This window comes from Bombina bombina, chromosome 7, assembly GCF_027579735.1.
Source record: "Bombina bombina isolate aBomBom1 chromosome 7, aBomBom1.pri, whole genome shotgun sequence".
NCBI lineage: Eukaryota > Metazoa > Chordata > Amphibia > Anura > Bombinatoridae > Bombina > Bombina bombina.
The window spans coordinates 60,543,806-60,567,888 of record NC_069505.1 but is presented as its reverse complement, the minus strand read 5'-3'; the positions used below and the strand labels follow the sequence as shown (position 1 = coordinate 60,567,888).

Here is a 24,083-nt window from a genome sequence, read left to right as displayed (position 1 = left end):
TATATATACCTCAAGTCCATCCACGTATGATAATATATTGGGATGTTTTAGAGTCTTGATCCGTTTCAGTGCGGACTTGGCTGCCTGTAATTGGTCATCAGCTCCAGGCCGAATATCATACGTAAACACAGATACTGCATCCCCACCGGCCTAACAAAGGATAGGAACAATCAGTTTATTCTAATTTCAACTAAAACTAGAAAATATTAAAGTAAAAGTTAACTCTCCCCTTTAAAAAATCAGATCCGTAATGTTAGTTATATTTTAGATAGAGTTTAATTCATCAGTTGTAATAAAGATGCGCTATAAAAATTCCCAGCGCACCGCTGGCCACTTCAAAAGTTAATTTTTCTGACAGCTAAAGGTTTAAACTGTTGTCCAATCAGCGCTCTCCCCATATGCCATTTGTGTTGTAGCTAGAGCACTGATTGGCAAGCAATTCAAACCATTTGCTCACAGAAAGTAAAAAAAATACTTTTGCAGTGGATTGAATTTCATATCTATATTAAAAAGTTATACCGCAACTTCATTACAACGGATGAATTAAACTCCATTTAAAATATCATTAACATTCCAGATCTGATTTTATAAAGGGGAGAGTTTACCGTCACTTTAACTTAAAATGCACACAGCAGTATGACAGGTGACATCACAATAAATCCATGTTTATTTTCAACTCTTCAGTCAATATTATATCAAGTTAAACTGGGTGTTGAACTCAGTATTGCAGACTCATTACTTTTATCACATACATTTAAAAGTACTCCAATACATTAAATATATTCACAAGTAGTGCAATGTTTTTTCCTTTAAAGGCACAATGTACAGATGTCAGGAGCTGATGGTTGATGATAAGCTCTCATGGTATTCAAAGAAGTTATTATTATTGTTTATTTATAAAGCGCCAACAGATTCCGCAGCGCTGTTCATAGGTAACAAAGATAAAAGGACAGTACAATATGAGACACCAGACAAAATTTAACAAACAAATACAGGAGGAATTGGGAGCCCTGTTCCCGTGGGAACTTACAATCTAAATGTTACAGGAACATCCTTTCAAAATAGGGTGCCCCCCACTGAGAGGTTAATTTATGTTGCTGCCTCTTATTTACATAAGTTTTCTATAACCAATACTGTGATACTGGCATTTTTAGTACATGTGGTGCTCTCAATAGGCAAAAACAGCTATAGCAAATGACAAAATAAAGAAACCAAATGATTTCAGCATCCACTGTTCAAGTGTTTAGATATTATAAGATATCTATCATTTTAACAACTGTTGAAATTCTCTGCTCCAGTACACTTTAACCTCCAAGACCCATTATCTTATATCCGACCATTACTTAATCTAAGCCCCAGTAAATGATGTATCCAGTATAAGATCAGAGGTGGTTCCAGACCAATAGATAGGGATAATACAACTGCTATGGTGCAGGGGAACAGGTAGCTCTATGGTACTATAGACAGTATAGACACTCACTACATACACCGGCTTCTGTATAATGTCCCCATGACATGGAAAACCCAGCAAGTACTCTACACCGTAACAGTGTCCCAGCACTACCCCTCGTATAACCAGTTCATTTCGCCTCTCACCTTCTTTTTTCCTTTCTGTATTCCCCATCCACCAGGCAGCTCCTCTCTCTCCCCGGTAACATCGTACGGAAAATCACGGGCCGGGTCCCGGGTCCAGAACCACATCTTGACACCGAGGGAGCCACGTCACCGTGACGTCATCCCCCGGAGACAGGACTGCATCAGCTGTGAATCACGTGATCCTCCTGCAGGCGCCGCGTCAACAGTTAGCAACGCGACATAAACAACTGGTCACCTGACCTTAGGAGGCGTGGCGTGGTGTAGACATCTAATTATCTATAATTTTAACAACTATTGAAATTATCTGCTCTAGTCCAGTACACTTTAACCTACAAACCAAGACCCATTATCTTATATCCGACCATTACTTAATCTAAGCCCCAGTAAATGATGTATCCAGTGTGTTTAAGATCAGAGGTGGTTCCAGACCAATAGATAGGGATAACACAACTGACCACAAGGCTAAATAGCTATGGTGCAGGGGAACAGGTAGCTAATCTCATCTATTACTACCTAATTTTTTTTTTATCTTTTTACAATCTCCCTTCTCCTCACCTGGATGGTGAATTTAAGATTTTGGGATGCTACAATAATGAACCAACGCCAGATGAGGGGGGTTCAACCTTTACTATGAGGTGGTGAATTTATTTTTTTCCTACTTGCAGGGATGGTAAATACATTTTAGGAAGATAAGCAATATTTTAAACTAGATAAATGCCACTGACAAATTTATACACAATAATTACAAAATGTATTATAAATCCAAACAGCTAGTAAAGGGCTAAAACCAGTAGCAGACATAAGGGGTTTATGGCAAATGGAAAGAAGTACAAACACCTGTTGCATTTGTAAAAACCTAATGAGCTTCTCTCACGCTCCCTAGTGAGGCAAAAACCGTCAATTCTGTAACCTGCAAATGAAATACTGTAGCTGATTTAGGCAAAGAGGGACAAAGAAACCAAAGAGGGACAAATCCAAGTTTTACCCTGTAAATTACAGGGGCCCCATGATCAATGCCTATCAAAAGAAAAGGCTGTTCAAGAGGACATACTCAAGTTGGAGCAAGAGACCAATAGTGTCAGGAATGCTGTCACCCTTAATCTGAAACACACGTGTGGCACTTAAATTTTACAAGAAAATAAAGATATTGTTATAAGAAATTCATATGAGTGGCATCATTGTTGTGATGGATACATTTTTTTATTTTCAGGAAGCCCATAGACAACTCTCCGGTGTCACATTATACCGCCAACTACCTAGTAATCCTACCTTAGTCTTTAAAAGAGAGACATGGCTAAATTAAAGGATGATGGTATTAGGCTTGGGGTAAGTACAACTAAGGTTCATGAGATATTAATCCCTGATTATCCAATAACACATCATGTCCCCAAGATCCATAAGAATAAGTCCTATCCACCTGGTAGACCAATTGTGGCAGGCATTGGTTCACTTTTAGAACCACTTGGTGACTGGATGGACTCTATCCTCCAACCTATAGCAAAAACACAATTGAGCTACTTACAGGACACTTCACATTTGCTATCCACTTTGGATACTATCAGGTGGCAGGATGATTTCTGTTGGATCACTGCAGACATAGCCTCCCTTTACACCATCATACCGCTACATCTAGGTATTAAGGCTGTCGACTTTTTTCTGGAAAAAGATTCCAATTTGAGTGACTCAACAAGGCTATATATATATATATATATATATATATATATATATATATATATATATATATATATATATATATATATATATATATATATATATATATATATATATATATAGGATATGTTCTGCGATTTCTGCTGTCACATAACTCCTTTCTATTTGATGATGAATACTATCTGCAAGTAAGGGGGACTGCCATGGGGGCTAAATTTGCCCCGGCATTTGCGAACATTTGTGTTGCATGGTGGGAGCTAATGTATGTTTACTCCCCCCTTAACCCCTGGCAGGATCAGATAGTGCTCTTCGTCCAATATATTGACGATTTGCTATTTGTAGTACATAACTATCATGATCCTAAAGTATTGGATGACTTATTGACTTACCTTAAGTTCTAATGAATTAGGACTTAAGTCTACTGGTGAGCTTGTTAATTATGTGTAGTGTGAGATCTAAAAAAAAATTGATCACTCTATTGTCAATCAGATTATTACCAAGACTTATAGTAAACCAACAGCTTGCTACACAATCTTTCATGCCAGCTCTCAGCATCCAGTTCATCTGATTAAGGCAATTCCTAGGGGCCAGTTCATCACACTTCGCCGAAATTAACTAAGAGGGGATATGAATCACTCTTATTAGAAAAATGTAGGAAGTCCATTAAAAACTTGAATTGTAGATCTGACAGGAAAAATTGTAAAAGTGAAGACAAACTTAGTGAATGTATTGTTTTTTTTTAAGAATCTTTACTACAATAGTGTACTGTTGTGGGTATTCTGTAGTAAAGACATCTTCAACTTGCCATCAGCGGACACAGCCCTTAAACCTTTTATCAACAAGTGTAGATTTGTCCCTAAGAAACCAAAAGTCCTAGCTAGATCTCTCCAAGTTTAGTTAAATCTAAAAATAAGTCTAGTACCTCAAATTGGTTATCTAAAAGGGGAGATTTCAAATGTGGCAGTAGAAATTGCACTACTTGAACAAATATTAAGATTGGGGATAACTTCGTATCCACTTAAAGGGACACTGAACCCACATTTTTTTCTTTCATGATTCAGATAGAGCATGCAATTTTAAGCAATCTTCAAATTTACTCCTATTATCAATTTTTATTAATTCTCTTGGTATTTTTATTTGAAAAGCAATAATATAACTTTAGATGCCAGCCCATTTTTGGTGAACAACCTGGGTTGTTCTTGCTGATTGGTGGAAAAATTCATCCACCAATAAAAAAAGTGCTGTCCAGAGGTCTGAACCAAAAAAAAAAAAAAAAAAAAAGATTAGATGCATTCTTTCAAATAAAGATAGCAAGCAAATAAAAATTTATAATAGGAGTAAATTAGAAATGTTATGCTCTGAATCTCGAAAGAAAAAATGGGTTCAGTGTCCCTTTAAGACAATACTGTATATCTTATAGATTTTTATGCTAATTGCAATTTATTTACTTACATGCAATCTATGTAAGAGTCAATAGGTTGGTAAGACCTCACGCGAGGCCAGAACAAGATTTAGCAAACATGTCAGATGTGAAAATTTTAAAAATTCTGTAGTAGCTAACCATTTTAACAATTACCATTTCACACATATTGCCGACATGTCCATTTTAATATCATAGATAGAGCTTTCCTTCCCCCTAGGTGAAGTAATAAACAGAAAATATTATATTAAAAAAAAAAAAATTGTACTGGATATTAAAACTAAATTCAAGAGTTCCAATAGGCATTAATAAGGAATGCAATATAAGCCTGTTACAAACAGCTATTTGTAACTGGCCCTTTAAATGAAAAATTGCCCTGCTTCCATGGATCGTGGAGAAGCCTATTTGCCAGCCTCCTTCCTCATGACTATGGCCCCTGGAAGATTGTGCCCCTGAGAACATATTAACTTTTATTGGGTGTGTATGGCCCTTTAAGAACCGTCTGGGGACATATTGTGACTTTGATGAACAATGCCCCTTTAAGACTATGTCCCCAGACCTGTGAAATGACTTGTCCCTGGCTTTCTCCCACTTGGTTCAGTGGATAGGGCTTGCTGAACCCAGTACCACACAGGCAGAGTGTTCCACAGAGGGGGAGCACTGTTACAGAGGCATTGGTTTTCATTGTGTGCCATTAAGAGTTAATTTTGTTCAATTCTAAATACAAGTTTGCTGGGATCAGCTCTAATTAAGTTTAGTGATAAACTTTCCCATTGTCTAATCAGACTGCTAGTGATAAGGTGGACTGCATTGTTTTATTGTGTGTAATGTTATCTGCTGAAGTAATGTTGTGGCCTGTCAAAGGGTGTTGCCTCTCTATCTAAATGTATCTAAATGTGTGATTGGGGATTTTATGCCTCCCCCTGAGAGTGTCTTTTTTGCATGTAACCTCAATAAAAAGCAGGCTGTGTGTCCAGCACAATCAGACCTATTCTGACCCTCTAACTTGCAGCTTTGACTCATGTTTGTAGGGGACAGCTGTAATCTACAGGGATTGCTATGCTCTTCATACTCCCTTAGCTACAGGGATTGCTATAGAAGGAAGAGGTTCACCTACTGGAGACTGGTCGTAGGTCCAGGGCACAGAGCAGACGGCGAGATACCAGCCCAGCAGCGGTGGTTCGTAGAGTCTGCATTACGTATGGTGGCTACGCAGTAGTTATAGTGTCTACGGTGCTGCTGATCCTTTGGGGAGCGCTAGGAGCACCCTTTTCTACGGTCCAACTTCCAGCCAGCCTGGAGGCAACTGTAACAAAGCCATTTTATTGATTAGATCTTTACCTAAAAATTTCATAATGCTTAGCAATATGGTATAGGATTTCCTTATAAAGTCTGTTGTCCTTCCAATATAACCCCTTTTGATTTAACAACTATCATGTCTTGTGTATGGAGAGTTGGTTCTTTATTTGAAATTTGTTTTGTATTTTCAAATATAATTTGTATTTATATCATTCTTTTTAATGCTATTTCAAAAGTGACTTATTGAAATGTGTTTGTATTGTATTTTATTATGTTGTTTAATTATGTTTTGTCGGTGAAGGAGGGGTTAACAAATCCCTATCCTCATAGGTGTCAGCCTATGATTAGGCGCCACAAAACGCATCAGGCTATCTGTCCCTCTTGTCTGTGTGTCCGCCGTATGTCTGGCTTGTTTGCCTATTTTTAACCAAGCTGAATAAAGGTTGTGTTTTTACCACTTACACACCGAGCAGTGCCTGCATTTTTGTATAATCGGTTACTCATTGTGTGAATCGCTCAGGCTGTCACTCACACAATATGGAGACTGTTACAATACAACTAACAATCCCTAAGGGCAATTGGCACCCCGTATAGGGTTGTCACTTACAGCAGCACAATTCTGGAATGATTTATGAAACATTGCACACTAATGCACCACTACACCATGTAATCTTTCCTCACCTGTCCATGTCACTGCACTGATACAAATTCCTTTGGTAAACGCTTCTGTCAGAGATGTGTGTGCACTCACCCAGCATGCCGCGCTGTCTTCACTGCTATCTCAGCAGCACCGCTCTTTGTTCCCTCTTCAGTGCTCCCCATGGGAGCTAAAGCCAGGAAGGAAGGTTCCGGTTCAACAGGTGCAAACGGACAGTACAGGGAAATTTCACCGTATTCCCTGAGAAAACAAGGTATAGAGTAGCCAGAATCCTTGCACTCAAAAGGATCGGTCAGGGTGAAATGCCAAAAAACGAACCGGCACCAATAAGCAATAAAAAGCTTCTTTTATTTATTTGATAGCACATAAAAAGGCATACACGCCAACACAAGGTACAGGTCAAACGTGTTTCGTAGTTCTCACTTCTTCAGTGACCTCTGACAGAGCCTGTAAACTCTCCCTTAATAAAGGCAGTAACCACTCCCTTAACACAGGTGTTTAAAGGTAAGTCAGATTAAAGTAAAAAAAAAAAAAAAAAAGGGAGGGTAATTCATGTACATTCATTTGAGTTCATTGTAAACAATAAGTAAAAGGTAAGCCAGTGTGAAAACAGAATATACAGAGAGACACTAATATGTATAATACCAAAGTTACATTCTATGGATCAATTGGCTTACTTCAATTAATTTTTAGAAAATCATTTTACTCTTTGAGTCACCTAAAGGGCCATAAATGATCAACATATGTATAACATATTTAATAAACCTCCAAAAATTACCTAATATCTAAATAAATGAGGCCTATTATAAGATAAAATTATTGTATTACCAATAATAAAGGGTCATAGTTTTTCATTTGAAACTTATAATATTATAGTAGCCAAGGTGACACTTAGGTTTCAATAATGAATACTCCACAATTATGTTTCACCAGATTTTGTTAGACAAAAAAGTAATTATTATTAAATGATACCCTCTTCTCCAATTGTTACATAGATTCAATCCACATAGAGTTTGATGTCCCAATCTGAGTTTAACCCTTTAGGGACCCTCGTATTCAGTTGGAAAATCCAATAGACCTCCCTTTGACTCAGGAGTTTTAATCTATTGCCTCCTCTAGGTGGTCTTTTCACGTGCTGAATACCCTGAAAGCATAGTAGTTTACTATTGCCATTATGTTCAGACTTGAAATGTAAGGCAACTGGAGTGTCCGAGTCCTCATCACTGATGGATCTCAGATGCTCCAGGAACCTTGTTTTGAGGGGTCTGGTCGTCTGGCCAACATATTTAATGTTGCATTGTTTGCACGTGAGTAGATAAATCACGTAAGATGTGTTACAATTAATGTATTCCTTTATATGAAAGGATTTTTCATTATCTGTAGATTTGAACGTATCCCCCAGCGTGGCATGGGTGCATGAAATGCACCTTCTACTGCCACAGTGGAAGAAACCTTTCTTCAGAGTTAACCAGTTTTCACTGGCAACTGTAGGGAGCATAGACTGAGAGAATATTCGCCAAAGTCCTAGATTTCCTTGTTACAAATTTACATCCCCCTTCCACTATCTTATCCATGGTGTCATCTACCCTAAGTATGGGGAGGGATTTCTTAATTATTTGACAAATATCATATTCTTTGCTATAGGCCGTAATGAATACTGGTTTCTGCTGGTAATTAACCTTTTTCTGAGTCTTATATGTAATCAAATCTTGCCTTGTCATATCATCCACTTTGGTCTTTGCTTCCTTCAAGTCATCAATTTTATATCCCCTTTCCAGGAACCGCTCAGAATGCACCTCGTATGCACTTTCCGTGCTACAATTTCTCTTCGTCCTCATATATTGGCCCTTGGGGATTGCCTTTATTACATGTCTTGGGTGACTAGATTTGGCCATTAGCAGAGTATTACCTGCACTCTCTTTCCTATATAGTTCTACTTCTAATACGACATTCATTTGTGTTTGGTTTAATAAGATCATCAAGGAAAGGCATCTCTGTTCTACTCATGTTCATGGTAAAACGAAGATTATGCTGGTTGTCAGAGAGATACGTAAAGAAGTCATTAACCATTGAATCATTCCCATTAAAAATTAACACCAGGTCGTCAATATAGCGACCATAATGTATAATGTGTTCTTTGAAGGGATTACCATCGCCAAAGACACGGGACAGCTCCCACCAACCTAAAAATAGGTTGGCATAAGTGGGTGCAAATTTTGCTCCCATGGCTGTCCCCTGTCTTTGGCGATAATAATCCCCCTCAAATAGGAATTCAATTGACCTTAAAATAAACTCCCTGAGTCCAGTATCATAATCTGTATATGTCTCAAGACATGACTGTATGGCCATGATGCCCTTTTCATGGGGGATCGAGGTATAGAGAGATACAACATCAATGGTCACAATACAATAATTGTCCAGTCATTCCACTTGTTCTATCTGTCTGATAAAATCAGTGGTATCTCTAATATAGCTCTTGAGGCCCAGTACAATGGGTTGTAATAGGGTATCATAGCACTTAATGGCTCGTTTAATGAACCGATACCCGCCACTATGGGGCGTCCAGGAGGTGAAGTCAGGCTCTTATGAACCTTTTGGAGGCAGTGAAAGATTGGTGCAACAGGATGTTCAACCAATAGATAATCAAAATTCATTTTTGTTATTGCACCAATCATCACTGCCCAATCCAAAAGGTCATGAAGAATTCTCCTATACTTGAATGTAGGATTAATAGGAAGTTTTTCATACACTTCCTCATCCTGCAACTGTCTATGCACTTCTTTTATGTAGTCTGTCCTATCAAGTCACTGCACTTCTGACCCGGCAACAGGATGGCACCTTGTATCAAGTTCTGGTGCTTTTCACTGGTCAAATCCCCCTACCCCCCCCCCCACCCCCATTTTCCCTCTTACACCTAGAAGTGGAAGTTAAAGGGTCTCTGAGCTGCCCAAGGTGCCCTGTCCCTCTGCAGAACTATTGTCAGCGCACATAAACCTGGGCAGAACACTCAAGTGTGGAGCATGGAGGGAGGGAAGGTTAAAGTTTTTAATTAAAGGGACAGTCTAGTCCAAAATATATTTAAAAAAAAAAAATACTTTCATGATTCAGATAGGGCATGTCATTTTAAACAATTTTCCAATTTATTTTTATCACCAATTTTGCTTTCTTCTCTAGGTATTCTTAGTTGAAAGCTAAACCTAGGAGGTTCATATTCTAGTTTAAGCTCTTGAAGGCTGCCTCTTCTCTCAGGAATTTTTGACAGTTGTTCTCCACTAGAGGGTGTTAGTTCACGTGTGCCATAGATAACACTGCTCACGCATGTGGAGTTCATATGAGCCTGCACTGATTGGCTAAAATGCATGCCTGTCAAAAGAACTGAAATAAGGGGGCAGTTTGCAGATGCTGCGATACAAGGTAATCAGAGGTAAAAAAAAGTGTAATACAACAGTGTTGGTTATGCAAAACTAGGGAATGGGTAATAAGGTATTATCTATCTATTAAAACAATAAAAGTTAGAAACATAGAAACATAGATATTGACGGCAGATAAGAGCCATAGGCCCAGCAAGTCTGCCCCACCTTACCCAACAGTATAAACTTATCTAGTTCGTAGGATAGCCCTATGCTTGTCCCATGCATTTTTAAAGTCCCCCACAGTGTTTGTTGCTACTACCTCTTGAGGAAGTTTATTCCATAAATCAATCACTCTTTCTGTAAAGAAGTGCTTCCTCAAATTACTCCTGAATCTACTACCCTTTAGCTTGAGCTCATGACCCCTTGTTCTTGAATTTTCCATTTTATGTAAAATACCCACAGCCTCAGTTTTACTAAACCCTTTAATGTACTTGAAAGTTGCTATCATATCACCTCTTTCCCTTCTCTCCTCTAAGCTATACATATTTAGGTCATTGAGCCTATCCTGGTAAGTTTTATTTTTTAGACCATGTACCATTTTGGTAGCCCTCCTTTGCACAGATTCAAGTTTGTTAATATCCTTCTGAAGATATGGCCTCCAGAACTGCACACAATACTCAAGATGAGGCCTAACTAATGATCTATAAAGTGGCATAAGAACCTTACTATTTCTGCTGCAAATACCTCTACCAATACATCCAAGCATTCTGCTAGCCTTACTCGCTGCCTTACTACATTGTTTACTAAGTTTTAAATCATCTGAAATAATAATTCCCAAGTCCTGTTCTGGTGTAGACTGTCCCTTAAAAAAGTTCTGGTGTAGACTGTCCCTTTTAAGTTTTAGGGGAAGAAGTTTAGGAATAATTGAATGCTCTGTTGAACAGAACATTAGGTAGGTTGCACAACACAAAAAGGCAGGCAAGTAACTGTTGAGCATAAATAGTTATAAAAGGGTGAAGAGAATTTGCAGAGAGCAGAAAATCATTAACTATTTTACCATCATATGAAAGCCAAGACAGGTTATCCCCTATTCTACTGGTGAATAGGATATTTTGCGTCAATGAATTTTGTAATCTTCTAAATTCTTAAAATGTTTAATTGATTCCCCTATGTATGAGAGTTAAAACCCATGGATTAGTTGGCATTAGGAGATTCCTCCATATTGAAGTTATCTGATCAAGACTCATGTGATCTCCAGCAGATAGTGATGAAACTAATTGCAAGATATAAAATGGCATCAATATGAAATCATGAAACAGCATTATATTCAAAAAAAGTTTTATTCAGCCAGCAGGATGCGTTTCTTAACTACACACTTCCCTATCACAGCAGCACAAACCACCAATACAACAAGACTCAGAGAACCTACTGCCACCCACACCCAGAACTCCAACGAATCCAGATTCTGAGTCACTGCCAGTGCTTTGTTTTGGTCCGGTCCAATTACCAGTAAGGGTCCCAGAGTGGCCAAGGTTTGTTCTCTCTCTACAGAAGTATCTAGAATAGAAACAGATTAAAGGTTTTGAACTATACACCTACCCATGTGCGCTAAAACTTTGATGTACTGTCAAAGTACTAAAGATTGCATTGCTGCATAGTTTATATAACTAAAGCTTCCCATAAGTCTGTATTTATAACTACATAGAATCAAATTCTGCTTAATTGTATTATATTGGCATCATTTACTCCAGAGTAGGATGGGTACAAAGAACCAACTCAATTATTCTAGGCATCCCAACAGCATTAACATGACAACCTACCAGGTCCAGCTTGCCTCTTTCCTCTTCCTCGACCTTGATTATACTGGCTAACCCTCCTGCTCTGACCAGGAGAAGCCACACAGTTCCCAGTGTCACAGCATCTACAGATGTCACTGGTACCTTCAAGAGGGGACCAACTGTGGAGACAAATTAGGTCATTAAGCCCATGTAAGCGACCCGTGTTAAAAACATGACTAGTCCTATTTTTTTTTTTAATAGAAGCATTTTGCTGCACTCAGGACCAAACAAGTAGTTGTCTAGTTGTACTAGGATCCTGAAACCTATTTGACAAAGCATTCTGCCCACAGGGCTAAATAAAAGCACTATTTGTATGCTAAGAAAGCAATTAGTATCCCAGACTGCTTCTAGGCTACTTACGTATTGCTGGTTTTGCTGAACGAACAAGCCTTGTTCATGGGATCTGGAAGCTGGGTCGCTGCTGCAGCTCTTAGGCTACAAGTAATGTAAATCTATGGAAGAGATTTAAAAAAAAGTCAAAGAAATTCTCAGTATATAATTTTTAGAGACCCTTATTTCATTTGAATGCATTTCTTACAGTGGATACATCTCTCCCAGTAAATCTAAAAGCATCAACTGTGAACTGGAGTTTGTCTGGCTGGGGCCTTGGGGACATGAATGCAGATGTGGAATCTGCCTCTTTCCCATCCATCAAGCACCTGTAATTAAGGATTTACATTAAGTATTATAAACTTGCCAGTGACTAGCATTACTAGCTAGTAAGACTCACCCATTAAGAGAAATTATTTCATAGCTGGGAACAGAGTTGGCAGTGGGATTTAATGTGGCCACACAACTGTCAACAAAGACAGTCATAGGCACATGGTTGCCAGAATCAACAGAGGCTTCAATATGGAAGACGTCACCCAGTCGGAAGACCGTAGAGGTTCTTGGAGCACTCCAGTCATCTGATGAAGAGCACAAAGCATTAAATACAGAATTCTAATACCCTTTCTTCAGAGAATACACTGTATAGGTTGAACTCTATGTTACTATGTTACTATGTTACTATGTTACTATGTTACTATGTTACTATGTTACTATGTTACTATGTTACTATGTTACTATGTTACTATGTTACTATGTTACTATGTTACTATGTTACTATGTTACTATGTTACTATGTTACTATGTTACTATGTTACTATGTTACTATGTTACTATGTTACTATGTTACTATGTTACTATGTTACTATGTTACTATGTTACTATGTTACTATGTTACTATGTTACTATGTTACTATGTTACTATGTTACTATGTTACTATGTTACTATGTTACTATGTTACTATGTTACTATGTTACTATGTTACTATGTTACTATGTTACTATGTTACTATGTTACTATGTTACTATGTTACTATGTTACTATGTTACATACCATTCATGAGATTTAAAGAGAACACTAATCTTTCTTCTGCAGAAATAGTAGAGCTGTAAGGCATCCATGTTGGTTTTATGGCATTGCTGCTCACATTCTCGTGTCTGTATATTAAAAAAAAAAAAAAAAAAAAAAAAGAAGAATCTAAATTTAGAAGTGTCTAGAGCAAGGTTGTTTAATGTGTATGCACCAGTCATTGGGGAAGAATATTTTAACTTGTTAGAAGAAAAAAAAAAAAAAAAAAAAAAGGGGAGTTGAGCACTTTTCATTTAGTGATAGAGACATAAGACTTTTGGAAACTAGAAGGAAAAATGAAGCCTCACCGTGGATAATAACATTGGATTAAGACCACAGCAGCATTGGTCCTTATGATAGGGGAATTGCCAGATGGAGTGGGGTTGTAGTTCAAATTTGTGCTGTAGACCATGAATTCAGGCGTCATCTGAAAAGACACAGTAAAGACAGAATGTTTAACTAGATATGGCAACTAAGATTTACATGCAATTTGAAAGTCAACACAAAAATAAAATGATTTCGCACAGTTTGACACTCTTGTCCTGTCTGCTCTTCCTGCTTTCTCCGCCCATTAAGTGGGTTTCCCAGATTAACCTCAGTGCTAAATTTGGAGCTTCTAAATATGTAAAAAAAAAGTCATGTAATTTTAGGTCAGTATCTGCATATTCTTTATAGTGCTGTCTATTAGATGCAGTTATATGGAAATTAGTTTAAGAAGAGAGCGCAAAAAACACACAAGTGTAAAAGATTACATTTGTTAAAATAGCCCCTATCCGAGAGCTACTCACAAGATAAATAAAAATTGTGCACAAAAAATTAAAATCCGTGTTTGTTGCAGTTGGGCGTATTGTTTGTAGAGCACAATCTTTTACTCTAAACACTCCCAAACAGCACCAGGAAATGCTGATGCTAAAATCAAATGAGAAAAGCAATCCCTCTGCTCACAGCGTTCCTGCTGATCAGTTACAGTAGCCTCACAGGGACAAAACACTAAACGTAAGTTTCGTTCTTCAAACAGGGAACTTTTTCAAGAGTTAGTGTTGAAAAAGTTCCCCGTTTGAAGAACGAAACGTACGTTTAGTGTTTTGTCCCTGTGAGGCTACTGTAACTGATCAGCAGGAACGCTGTGAGCAAACATGGAACTTTTTCAACACTAATTAACTATTGAAAAAGTTCACCGTTTGAAGAACAAAAACTTACATTGAGTAGCTTTGTTTTTGTCCCTGTGAGGTGTCAGTATATTTATGAAAATCTTAGCAGTGCTATCCAAATATATATAAGGTTATGGCAGGGTTATAAACAAAATACAAAGAAATAGTAACCCTTATCAACCATGCACCTACTAGACCATACAATTAATATAAATATCTGAATTCTTTTATTTAGTTAATATCCATAAACATATTGGAGTATATTTGCAGTAAAAGGAAACTAAATAAAAGTTTATATGCGTTAAAACCAACTCTTAAGATATGCTATCCTTCTTACAAAACCCAGAAAAATATACCTTCACAATTCAGCCTTTTATTTATTTAACACAATGGGACTAAAAACCTTTAACATCCAAGCAATACAATTCTAAACAGTGTTTATAAAACAATAGGATAATATATATATTCTGCTATTTAACTGCAATTTATCCTAATACAAAATTAACTGACAATATCAGAACTTGCATAGATGAGTTACTTGGTCAATCAGACGCAGATTTAAACAATATATATATAGGCTGTGAAATGCTAACTAAAACACACTGTTTCTTTAAATCTATTAAATACAAATTGACTATGCATATAACTTATCTTATAATAAAACTTTTATATACATCACCCAAATAAACAGCAATCCGGTTCCCAATGTTTTGCAACAGATCCAATTCACCTCAGAAATTCAAAATTGGGGTAAAGCATATGGAGTCCATATGGTAGGTGTGTGCTTTTGATTAATAACTGCCGCAGTTACTCCTTTCTGGATCAAAATAACACAACCTCTTCTTAGTCTCTATGCTGGGGTTAAATCATCTGATCTCACCCCTCCCCTTTTTGATTATTTATCAGTCATTGGTGAATATTGGAAACGCCCACGGCCTTGTCTTGGATTAGTTCTTTGCAACTGAACATGGATTGGTTTATTTGGTAAATGTGTTGTCAAGGAAATGCATTCTTTGCAACAACCAATCATCTCATGGTTGCAATTCCGCATCATAACACTAGGTGGCAGCATACAGTACAACATAGCAATACAATACAGCATTTCTGACATTTTTAAGCAAGTTAATTTTTTTTTTTTTTTATAAAATGGTTATTTAATCAGATCACACTCTCTGCATTAATCATATATAACCCCAATTACAGATGGTTAATATTAGGTTATTTTTTTCTGATTATTCTGATACCAAATATGTTATATTATTAACATTTTATTATATTAAGGTAATTTAACACTGCTAATTATTAGCTTAAAATGCATTATAATTTTATCAGTATTCTGGCATTTCTTTGCAAATAACAGCTTATTTTTATATCTCCAGATTGGTAGTATTTAAAACTCCTGATATTTGCATCCACCCAGATATAGTATGTGACATTTCTGTGTATTTCTTCCTGAATACATAAATCCTGTTTATGTCGATCTGAAATAAAAATAAATGTTAATAATCACTTCTCTTCAGGTCCATAAACATCTATTCATGTTCTTAAACACACAGAGGCTAAGATATTCATGCCTTCAAAATATATATATATATATATATATATATATATATATATATATATATATATATATATCATTCAATCTTTTACTTTCCATATATATATATATTTAGATGTTAATGTTTGATATCACATAAATATACATCTAATATCCATTAAAATATATATAGTTGTTTTGAAATCATAATGTAAGTCATGGGCCTTCACTGTATTATCCTAACATTCTAACTTTTCAGTAACTTCAGTTGCCAGACTTTGTCTCATACTCACCACATGGGGTCAATCCACGAGTAGTTGTAAAAGTCTTAATGCAGCATATTTCCTGTTTAGCCAGCAGTGCAGACGTGGATTTAAAAATTAACACCATGTGCATAAAAGCTGCCTCTCCATGATTTTGATCAGTTCCAAAAGGGTAATTCAGACATTTCGTCTCCATATATTTGCCTGTATCCTGAAACTGTTATATTTTAGTTCCTTGCTAAATTATACAATTGCATAATTTAACATATTGAGTGTGTGAGATCTGCCAGAGATAATCCTTTGTTCTCCTTTCAGCCAAGAATGTCTCCTGTGCAATTGGAGTGGGGGAGATCTAATCCTTTGTCCTACAGACCATGTTCACATCCACAGATTTATTAGATAAAGTTAAATATATTTCTATATATTATTTAATAATATTTCAAATACCTTGACATAAATCCCCCTTTCCAATTCAAAAATATGTAGGACACATGTATTTGAATTGGATCAAGGTTAGTGGTATTTGGTGAGGATGTTGACCGTACACATCATGGACAGTCTTCTATGTAGATAGTCTGTCAATTTTGAACCTTCATGTTTATCAGTTAGGCATCTTTAAACTATAGTATGTCTCTAGTTCATTTGGGGATAGGACACTTCATTTTCCCTCTATGACTTGTAGTTGGGATCTGGGATGACACGCTCGCAATTGATTGATATGGACCCATTTATTTATGAAACCTTCATTTTTGGGGATCCGTATTTTATAGGCCACTGGAGATATTTTGTCAGTAATGACAAAAGGACCTTTCCATGAGGGAAGAAATTTCTTCTCCCTAACCTGATCTCTTCCAAAGTTATAAAGATAAACTTTATCATTTATTTCATATTCCTTTTTGGATGTTTTGAGATCATAATAGGTTTTAGTGGCAGTTGCGGCTCTTTCTAAATTCCTTTGAGCAAATGCAAAGGCATGTTGCAGGTGTTTCCTTAGGTTTTCCACATATTGATGTGTATTGGCAGCGTTTATCAAATTTTGGTCTGATGTACGGTACAGCAGATGCTGAGGTAGAACCATTCTTCTACCAGTCATCAGTTCAAAAGGTGACATCTTGGTAGCACTACTTGGAGTTGCTCTTAATGCCATTAAGACTAGAGGTAGTTTTACATCCCAGTCTTTACCTGTTTCACTCACAAACCTTTTGAGGATTTTAACAATAGACTGGTTGTAACGCTCTACACCACCACTTGAGGCAGCTCTATAAGCAATATGGAGCTTTCTTTTAACCCCTAGTATTTTCCACATTTTTGTCATCACTTCGCTAGTGAAGTGGGTCCCCCGATCTGATTCGATTCTTTGGGGCAAACCAAATCTGGAAAATACATGGTTGATGAGCAATGCTGCACATGTTTCAGCACTATTGTTAGGTGCACTAATGCACTCTACCCATTTAGTGAACAGGCATGTCACTGTTAACATGTATTTGTTACCTCTTGATGACCTTGTTACTGGACCAATAAAATCAATTTGTATATCTGACCATGGAATTATCATCCCCCTTTTCTGCAATGGCGCTCTATGCATTGGTGCAGTGGGTTGGAACTGTGGGCAGATTAAACACCCTTGACAGTAGGTTTGAACGTCTTTCAACATGTGTGGCCAAAAAGCATAATCACGCAATATTTCATACGTGAGTTTGGCACCGCGATGTCCAGATGTGGGAGCATCATGGGCATGTTGGAGCATTAGACCTCTGAACTTGGTGGGTACTACCCACTGCTGGATGCCAGTTTTGGAGGTTCTAATTAACAAACCATCCTGTAATTTGAATTGTGATTTAGATTTTATTAAGATTCTCAGATCTTCTTTGCCAATACAATCATCTTTTGAGATGGGGTTGCTTTCAGGATCTTCTATGTGTTTATAGAAGATGCCTACAATGGGGTCTTCTTTTTGACTAGTGATCAGGTCCTCACTAGGAGAATCCTGACTCCATGGTACCAAGTTAGGCTCACTCTGTTGTTTTGCCTGGTTTCTGGTAATGGCTTCTACCTGAATTGCACCCATTAAGTGTTCAATATTAAGGAGTTCTCCAGTTATGGCTCCTTGTTTGGCTAATGAGTCCGCAAGGTCATTGCCTTCCTTATCAGGACCTAAAACTCTGGAATGACCCTTGGTCTTTTTCCAGTGTATGGTTAAATCATTGGATACTACCAGATTATCAATCTCGCAGAACAATTTGCCATGCTTGACTGGTTTGTTATTGCTTTTCTGCATGCCATTTCTTTTCCAAGTTGGCAGGTATTCAACAAAACTGTCACGCACATAATTTGAGTCAGTTATGATCACAAACTCATGAATACCATGTTCAATAGCCATTTCAATGGTTTTGAAAACAGCAGTTAGTTCTGCAACTTGACTGGATCTTGGTCCAATGTTGAAACCTACAGATATATTTGAGAATCCATTTGCCCCAGTTATACCAATGCCAGCGACTAATCTGCGCTCATTATCAATAGTGGCATGGTAAGAACAACCATCAACATATACCCAAGGTAATGTTTGACAATGGTCCTCATTGTACATTTTATATGGGGAAAGCAATTGTTCTTCCAGAAAATCATCTTCTGATAATTCTTCCCCAGGATCTCTAGCAGTACAGTCGTGGAGCTCAGCAAGCCCTTGTGCGACTGGATTCTTTTTATTCTGCTTGTAGCGAAATTCTAATGGCCAGCCTTGCAAGGAAAGAGTCCATGCTGTTATGCGGCTATTAGACAAATTCCCATCTCTTATTCTCTCACTTTGCAAATATAGCAAAGGCTGGTGGGCCGTTTCCACAATAATTTTCTCGCCCTGTATATAGCTGCGGAAATTTTGTAGAGCCCATACAGTAGATAAGAGGGCTTTTTCGCAATCGTTAAACTTTATTTCTACTGGGGATAGATTTTTGCTTGCATAAGCAATGGCTTTGTTCAAATTATCCTGCTTTTGGTATAACACAGCACTCATGCTTACATCTGTGTACCCTGTTTCTAAGTAGAAAGGTTTACCACCTTCAGGGTACGCTAAGCAAGGTGCTTGAGTGAGTTTTCTCTTCAGCTCTCTGATGGCTGTCTCTTGAGACTCACTCCAGTGCCATTTCACATCCTTCTTTAGAAGAAGTAGTAGTGGTTTAGCTAATTCCGCATAATTATCAATGAATTTGCGAGAATAATTCGTCATACCCAGGAATGATCTCAATTCCTTTAAGTTAGTTGGGTTTTTAGAATTCACTATAGCTTCCACCTTTTTCTTCTGGGGATTTAATCCATCAGAGGTAACTTCATGTCCCAAGAAGTTTACACGAGTGCGGCACCATTGAGCTTTTTGCAGGGATAATTTGACACCTGCCCTTTTAAGTTGGCTGAGGACATGTTTAAGCTCTGCGAGGTGTTTTTCAAAGTCTGTGCTTTTGATTAAAACATCATCAACATAAGGTCCCCCTTTCCAGTGCATCAGGCATAGCCTTATGCATGAATACAGCAAATTCATGTCCAGAATTTATGTATCCAAATGGAAGTCTCTGGAATGCATATTGGACCTTTTGGAAAGAGAACGCTAGCTTATATTGGTCCTCTTCATGTACCTTTATGGTCCAGTATCCCTGTGCACAATCAATGGCAGTGAATATTTTGGATCCCTGCATTTGTGCAAGGCACTGGTCAATGTATGGTACAGGCCAACCAGACATGTACACTCGTTTGTTTAGCTGTCTTAAATCAGCACACAAACGCCATTGTCCATTGGGTTTAAGGACACCTAGAATAGGGTTATTATAAGAGCTGTGCACCTGTCTGATAATACATCTTTCTTCCAAATTCCTTATGATCTCTGCAAGAGAATCATATGAGGCTAAGGGAAGTCTGTATTGTTTGACAAATACAGGTGGCGCATTAGGATCTGTTTGTATTCTTGCAATGTGCAAGTCTGTGGTACCACAGTCATAAGAGTCCTTAGCGAAAATATCCTTGTATTCCATTAGGAGTTCTCGCAGCTGTTGGCGTTCATCATCGCTGGAACAGCCATTAGCTAAGGATATTTGCTCTTCGACTATTTGCTGAAATCCTGGAAAGATTTCAGGCTGTCCTATTTCATAGGCTTCTTCCAGTCTAGAGGTGAGATCCCCTTGATTATAATTTACATTGCTCCCATGACTCTGGGTATTGGGGTAATCTTGCTGTTTGATTGGCTGATCAAACACTAGAGAGGCTTCTTCAATTTTACAGATGCCTTCCTCTGAGCTGAAGGGATAAATAGACTGAATATTAAATAGACCCTCTGGCATAGATGCAAAGGATTGTTCTATTAATTGTTCTTCAGTTAGGTATCCTTCAGGTATTAGCCCAATTACATTATTCTGGAATCCAAAAGTGTAATAACTTGATTCCAGTGCATATCCTAAGGTAGTTCCCTTGGATAATGTTATATCCTGTGGGGTCATGTTATGCACAATAATATGTATTGGAACAGTTCCAATATTCACCATAGGAGTGTAGGTTACTGTGACACCCAGATTTTGTATTCTATGGGAGAGGCAAATCAGTGTTTCAGAAGTTTTTAATTTCTGACCTCTCTTTACCTGTAAGGGTAACAGAAATTTATCAGCCCCAGCAGGAATTATAACATCGCTAGATACCTGCATATTCACAGCATATGGCAATTGCTGGTTTGATTTCAGGGCTGCATTTTCATCCTGAAATACTTCAGGGTCCCCCTTTAACCTGCTCCAGAGGCAAGAATTAATCAGATCTATTTGTATGGCATATCTATGTAAGATATCATTGCCAATGTATATTTGATTATGGGGAGTATTTAAAACTAAAAACAGGTGCTTCACTGACTTATTACCAAGAGAGATAGATAATAAGCACTTAGCTGTGATGTTATAGCTTTCAGACCTGTCATCCAGGCCGTTGACACAGTGGTCTTGGGGAGAAAGATATTTAATCACTTTAGGTTCAGCTATTTGCTCTAATAAACCTTCGCTTATATAGCTAGCTTCCTGTTTTAAGTTTATTTTAGCATACTTGGTTTTACCAAGGTCATGTACTTGTATAGGGATAAATAGATCCTCTTTAACTCTCTCAATCCCTGTGAGGTATTGAGCATGGTCTCCCCCTTTAGGGATTTTAGGATCCCCCTTGTGGAGTGATATGGTTAATATATCGCCATCTAGGGAGATATTCGCTATCTTTCCAGGCGATATTTTAAAAGTATTACCATCAGAGCCACTAAAAGGAGTCTGATCATCTATTTGTAGAATAGTGATTTCAGGTGTAGAGTTATTCCTGAAATGAATCTCCACAGCATCTGGTTTCTCTTCCACCACGTGACAGCTGTGTCGGGTGCGAGATGTACCAGATTTTTCATAATTGATAGGCCGTTTAACTTGCGACCAAATTACATTATTTATGCAATCAATTATGGTGCTTAATCGCTTCAGGAGATCACTACCAATAATTAAACGATCAGTTGGCAGATCCACTATAATGACAGGGTGTCTTATGACCCTGTTCCCCAATTTAAATTTTAACCAGGCAATACCGTAGACTTTTAGGGAATCACCCCCAACACCTATCAGAGAACCGTCAAATTCTTTTATTTTAGGTTTGTGGGGTGTTAGCTCATTTAGCTGTGTGTAGTATCTGTGGGATAAGATAGTTGCCTGTGACCCAGTGTCAATTAATCCCCTGATAGGGTTGGAGACTGAATCTTGCAGCTCAACTAGTACATAATATCTTCCTGCAGTTTCTATCATTTCACACATAAAATTTGCATTCTCATACATTTGTGGGCTTCGCCACGTATTACCTGAGTTTGCCATGCTTTCCGATGCAGAAGAAGCTTCATACCTACCTGTTTCCTCTATGACAGGGTCGGCTGGATTCTTCTGTACTGCATCTGTGGAAACAAGGTTAAGAGAGAGCTGCAAAGGAAGAGATTTGTTAACTTTTTCCGGCTGATGTCGCTCATTGTCACAGCTAATTTGTCCGTTTCCGGTCTGTGGGGAGATAACATGATTAGTATCATTGATATTTATTACTACATTTTGTATATCTCTCCCCTCCCCTTCAGGTGATACTGCAGTATTTATGACTGTGCCTGTGGTCCACTGCTGACCACTGGCTGTACCCCTAAAAAAGTATTGTTCGGTTGCTGAGCCGTAGATTTTTGACTCATATTAGCGATTTGTTCGCTCAACCGATTTAATTGGGTAAACAGCATATCTACCTGATTGTACAAGTTACCTCTACCCCTGGGCCTATCTCTTGGTGCCCCATTGTACTGATTCCTGGACCATTGGGTTCCCTCAGAATCAGGGCCACTATTTCTATTCTGGCGTGGTTGCCCCTGGGGTTCAGCTTGTTCAGTATTAATATTTTGGGAAGCATTATATACCTGGGGTGTCTGGTTACCCTGAGAATATCTTCGCCGTTTATTGTATCTACCCTTGCGCGGATACCAATTATTTGGTGAGTATTCTCTTTGTGAGTAATTATTCACCTGATTATGTCCCCCACTTTGGTTATAGTCTCCCTGCGCCTCAACCTGTGTAGGGGGAGGGGCAGAATTAAACCTCTGTGGAGATGGCCTGTTTTGACTGGCCACCTCTGCATAAGTCCTCTTGTTAGACTCCAAATTGAGGGGGCTAGGTGACACCCTAGTTTCTGCCACAATTTTGGGTTTTGACTCCTTTTTAACCCCCTGCTCACTGGACTGCTGAATAGAGTATAACTTCGTACTCTCTTTGATCAGCCATTCCAATGAGCAGTCCTCATCAAAATCTCTAGCTAAGTTGATTTTGATGGGTGTAGGCAATGCTTCAAAAAATAAATTTACAAATTCTGAGCCATCAAATCTGGGATTATCTTCAGCCATACTGTACGCATTTTTCAATACAGAAAGGAATTCGACTGGACTCTGATTTGCACGACACTTTAAACCATATACCGCTATTTTCGCGGCAGTTTTAGTGCGATATTGCCCGAATTCTTTTCTACATTGTTGTTTTACCCCATTCCAGGAATGAATATTCATATCCTTTAGTGAAACAAAGAATTTGTGATGCTTACTGTCAAATACCCAAGGCAGAAATTCAATTTTCAATTTCTCACTTGTAACATTCATTATAGCTAACGCATTTTCAAAAGCCTGTAAATGATCAATTACAGATGTTGTTCCCTTATTGGAGAATATAGGTACTGCGCGTTGTACGAAGGTGATTATTTTATGGGAATCATAGACTTTATCAGACTTATTTTGGGATTCTCTGTTAGAGTTTCCCTCCCCCGCATCAGCTGCGCTACAGCTGTCCTCTGGATTTACATCCTGAGGGGATTGTCTATTTGGGAAATCTACTTCTGACCCGTTAGGGGTCATTTGTCTATGTTGTTCTATATATTTTCGTACCTCGTCCCTCACGCGTTCGCTAAAGGAGTTAGCATTATCTGTATTATTCTCATTGCTAATATAGGGGTTTTCATTATGGCGATATGACCTTTTTAAATCGCTTAATTCTCTCTGGCTTTGTGCAAGCTGTTTATTTAAATCTTGTATCTGTGCGATTAAGTCTGTATTATGCTTATCTAAGGCTGTTAGGTTTTGGGCAAATTCATCCATTTTATTTTTGGCTATTTTTAAACCCTCTTCGCGTCTGCGCGAGGAACGAATACTATTTTCTAGCTCCTGTATTTGCAATCGTTTGTCTGTGACACAAAACGACATTTCGTCAATTATGCATATTAAAAGGGGCCAGGATTTTAGTATTAGTTCTTCTCGCTTTTTGGGATCTTTGCATTGATTAATCATTAATAATTCCTGGAAGAATTCATTCTCCTCATTCCACATATTATTATTAACG

At 37.9% G+C, this 24,083-nt stretch overlaps 2 protein-coding genes across 4 annotated transcripts in view; both read right to left on the bottom strand.

Annotated features, from left to right (window-relative positions):
- The window catches only part of SCYL1 (SCY1 like pseudokinase 1), an 80,768-nt gene extending 79,030 nt beyond the window's left edge, over positions 1 to 1,738 (bottom strand). For both annotated transcript variants that reach the window (XM_053720137.1, XM_053720138.1), the window contains exons 1-2: positions 1,597 to 1,738; positions 10 to 150 (exon numbers count right to left, since the gene is read on the bottom strand). In XM_053720137.1, coding sequence (XP_053576112.1) covers positions 10 to 150; positions 1,597 to 1,701 — 246 coding nt within the window. In that variant the 5' untranslated portion in view covers positions 1,702 to 1,738. The remainder of the gene's footprint in view (positions 1 to 9; positions 151 to 1,596) is intronic.
- A 9,580-nt stretch (positions 1,739 to 11,318) lies between these two features.
- The window catches only part of LOC128635754 (zona pellucida sperm-binding protein 3), a 31,189-nt gene continuing 18,424 nt past the window's right edge, over positions 11,319 to 24,083 (bottom strand). Inside the window, exons 1-8 of one of the 2 annotated variants that reach the window (XM_053688874.1) lie at positions 14,020 to 14,174; positions 13,540 to 13,658; positions 13,217 to 13,320; positions 12,566 to 12,743; positions 12,374 to 12,494; positions 12,196 to 12,287; positions 11,818 to 11,954; positions 11,319 to 11,554 (exon numbers count right to left, since the gene is read on the bottom strand). In XM_053688874.1, coding sequence (XP_053544849.1) covers positions 11,337 to 11,554; positions 11,818 to 11,954; positions 12,196 to 12,287; positions 12,374 to 12,494; positions 12,566 to 12,743; positions 13,217 to 13,320; positions 13,540 to 13,658 — 969 coding nt within the window. In that variant the 5' untranslated portion in view covers positions 14,020 to 14,174 and the 3' untranslated portion in view covers positions 11,319 to 11,336. Of the gene's footprint in view, positions 11,555 to 11,817; positions 11,955 to 12,195; positions 12,288 to 12,373; positions 12,495 to 12,565; positions 12,744 to 13,216; positions 13,321 to 13,539; positions 13,659 to 14,019; positions 14,175 to 24,083 lie in introns of those variants that run through there. The other variant, XM_053688873.1, reaches the window with a different exon arrangement.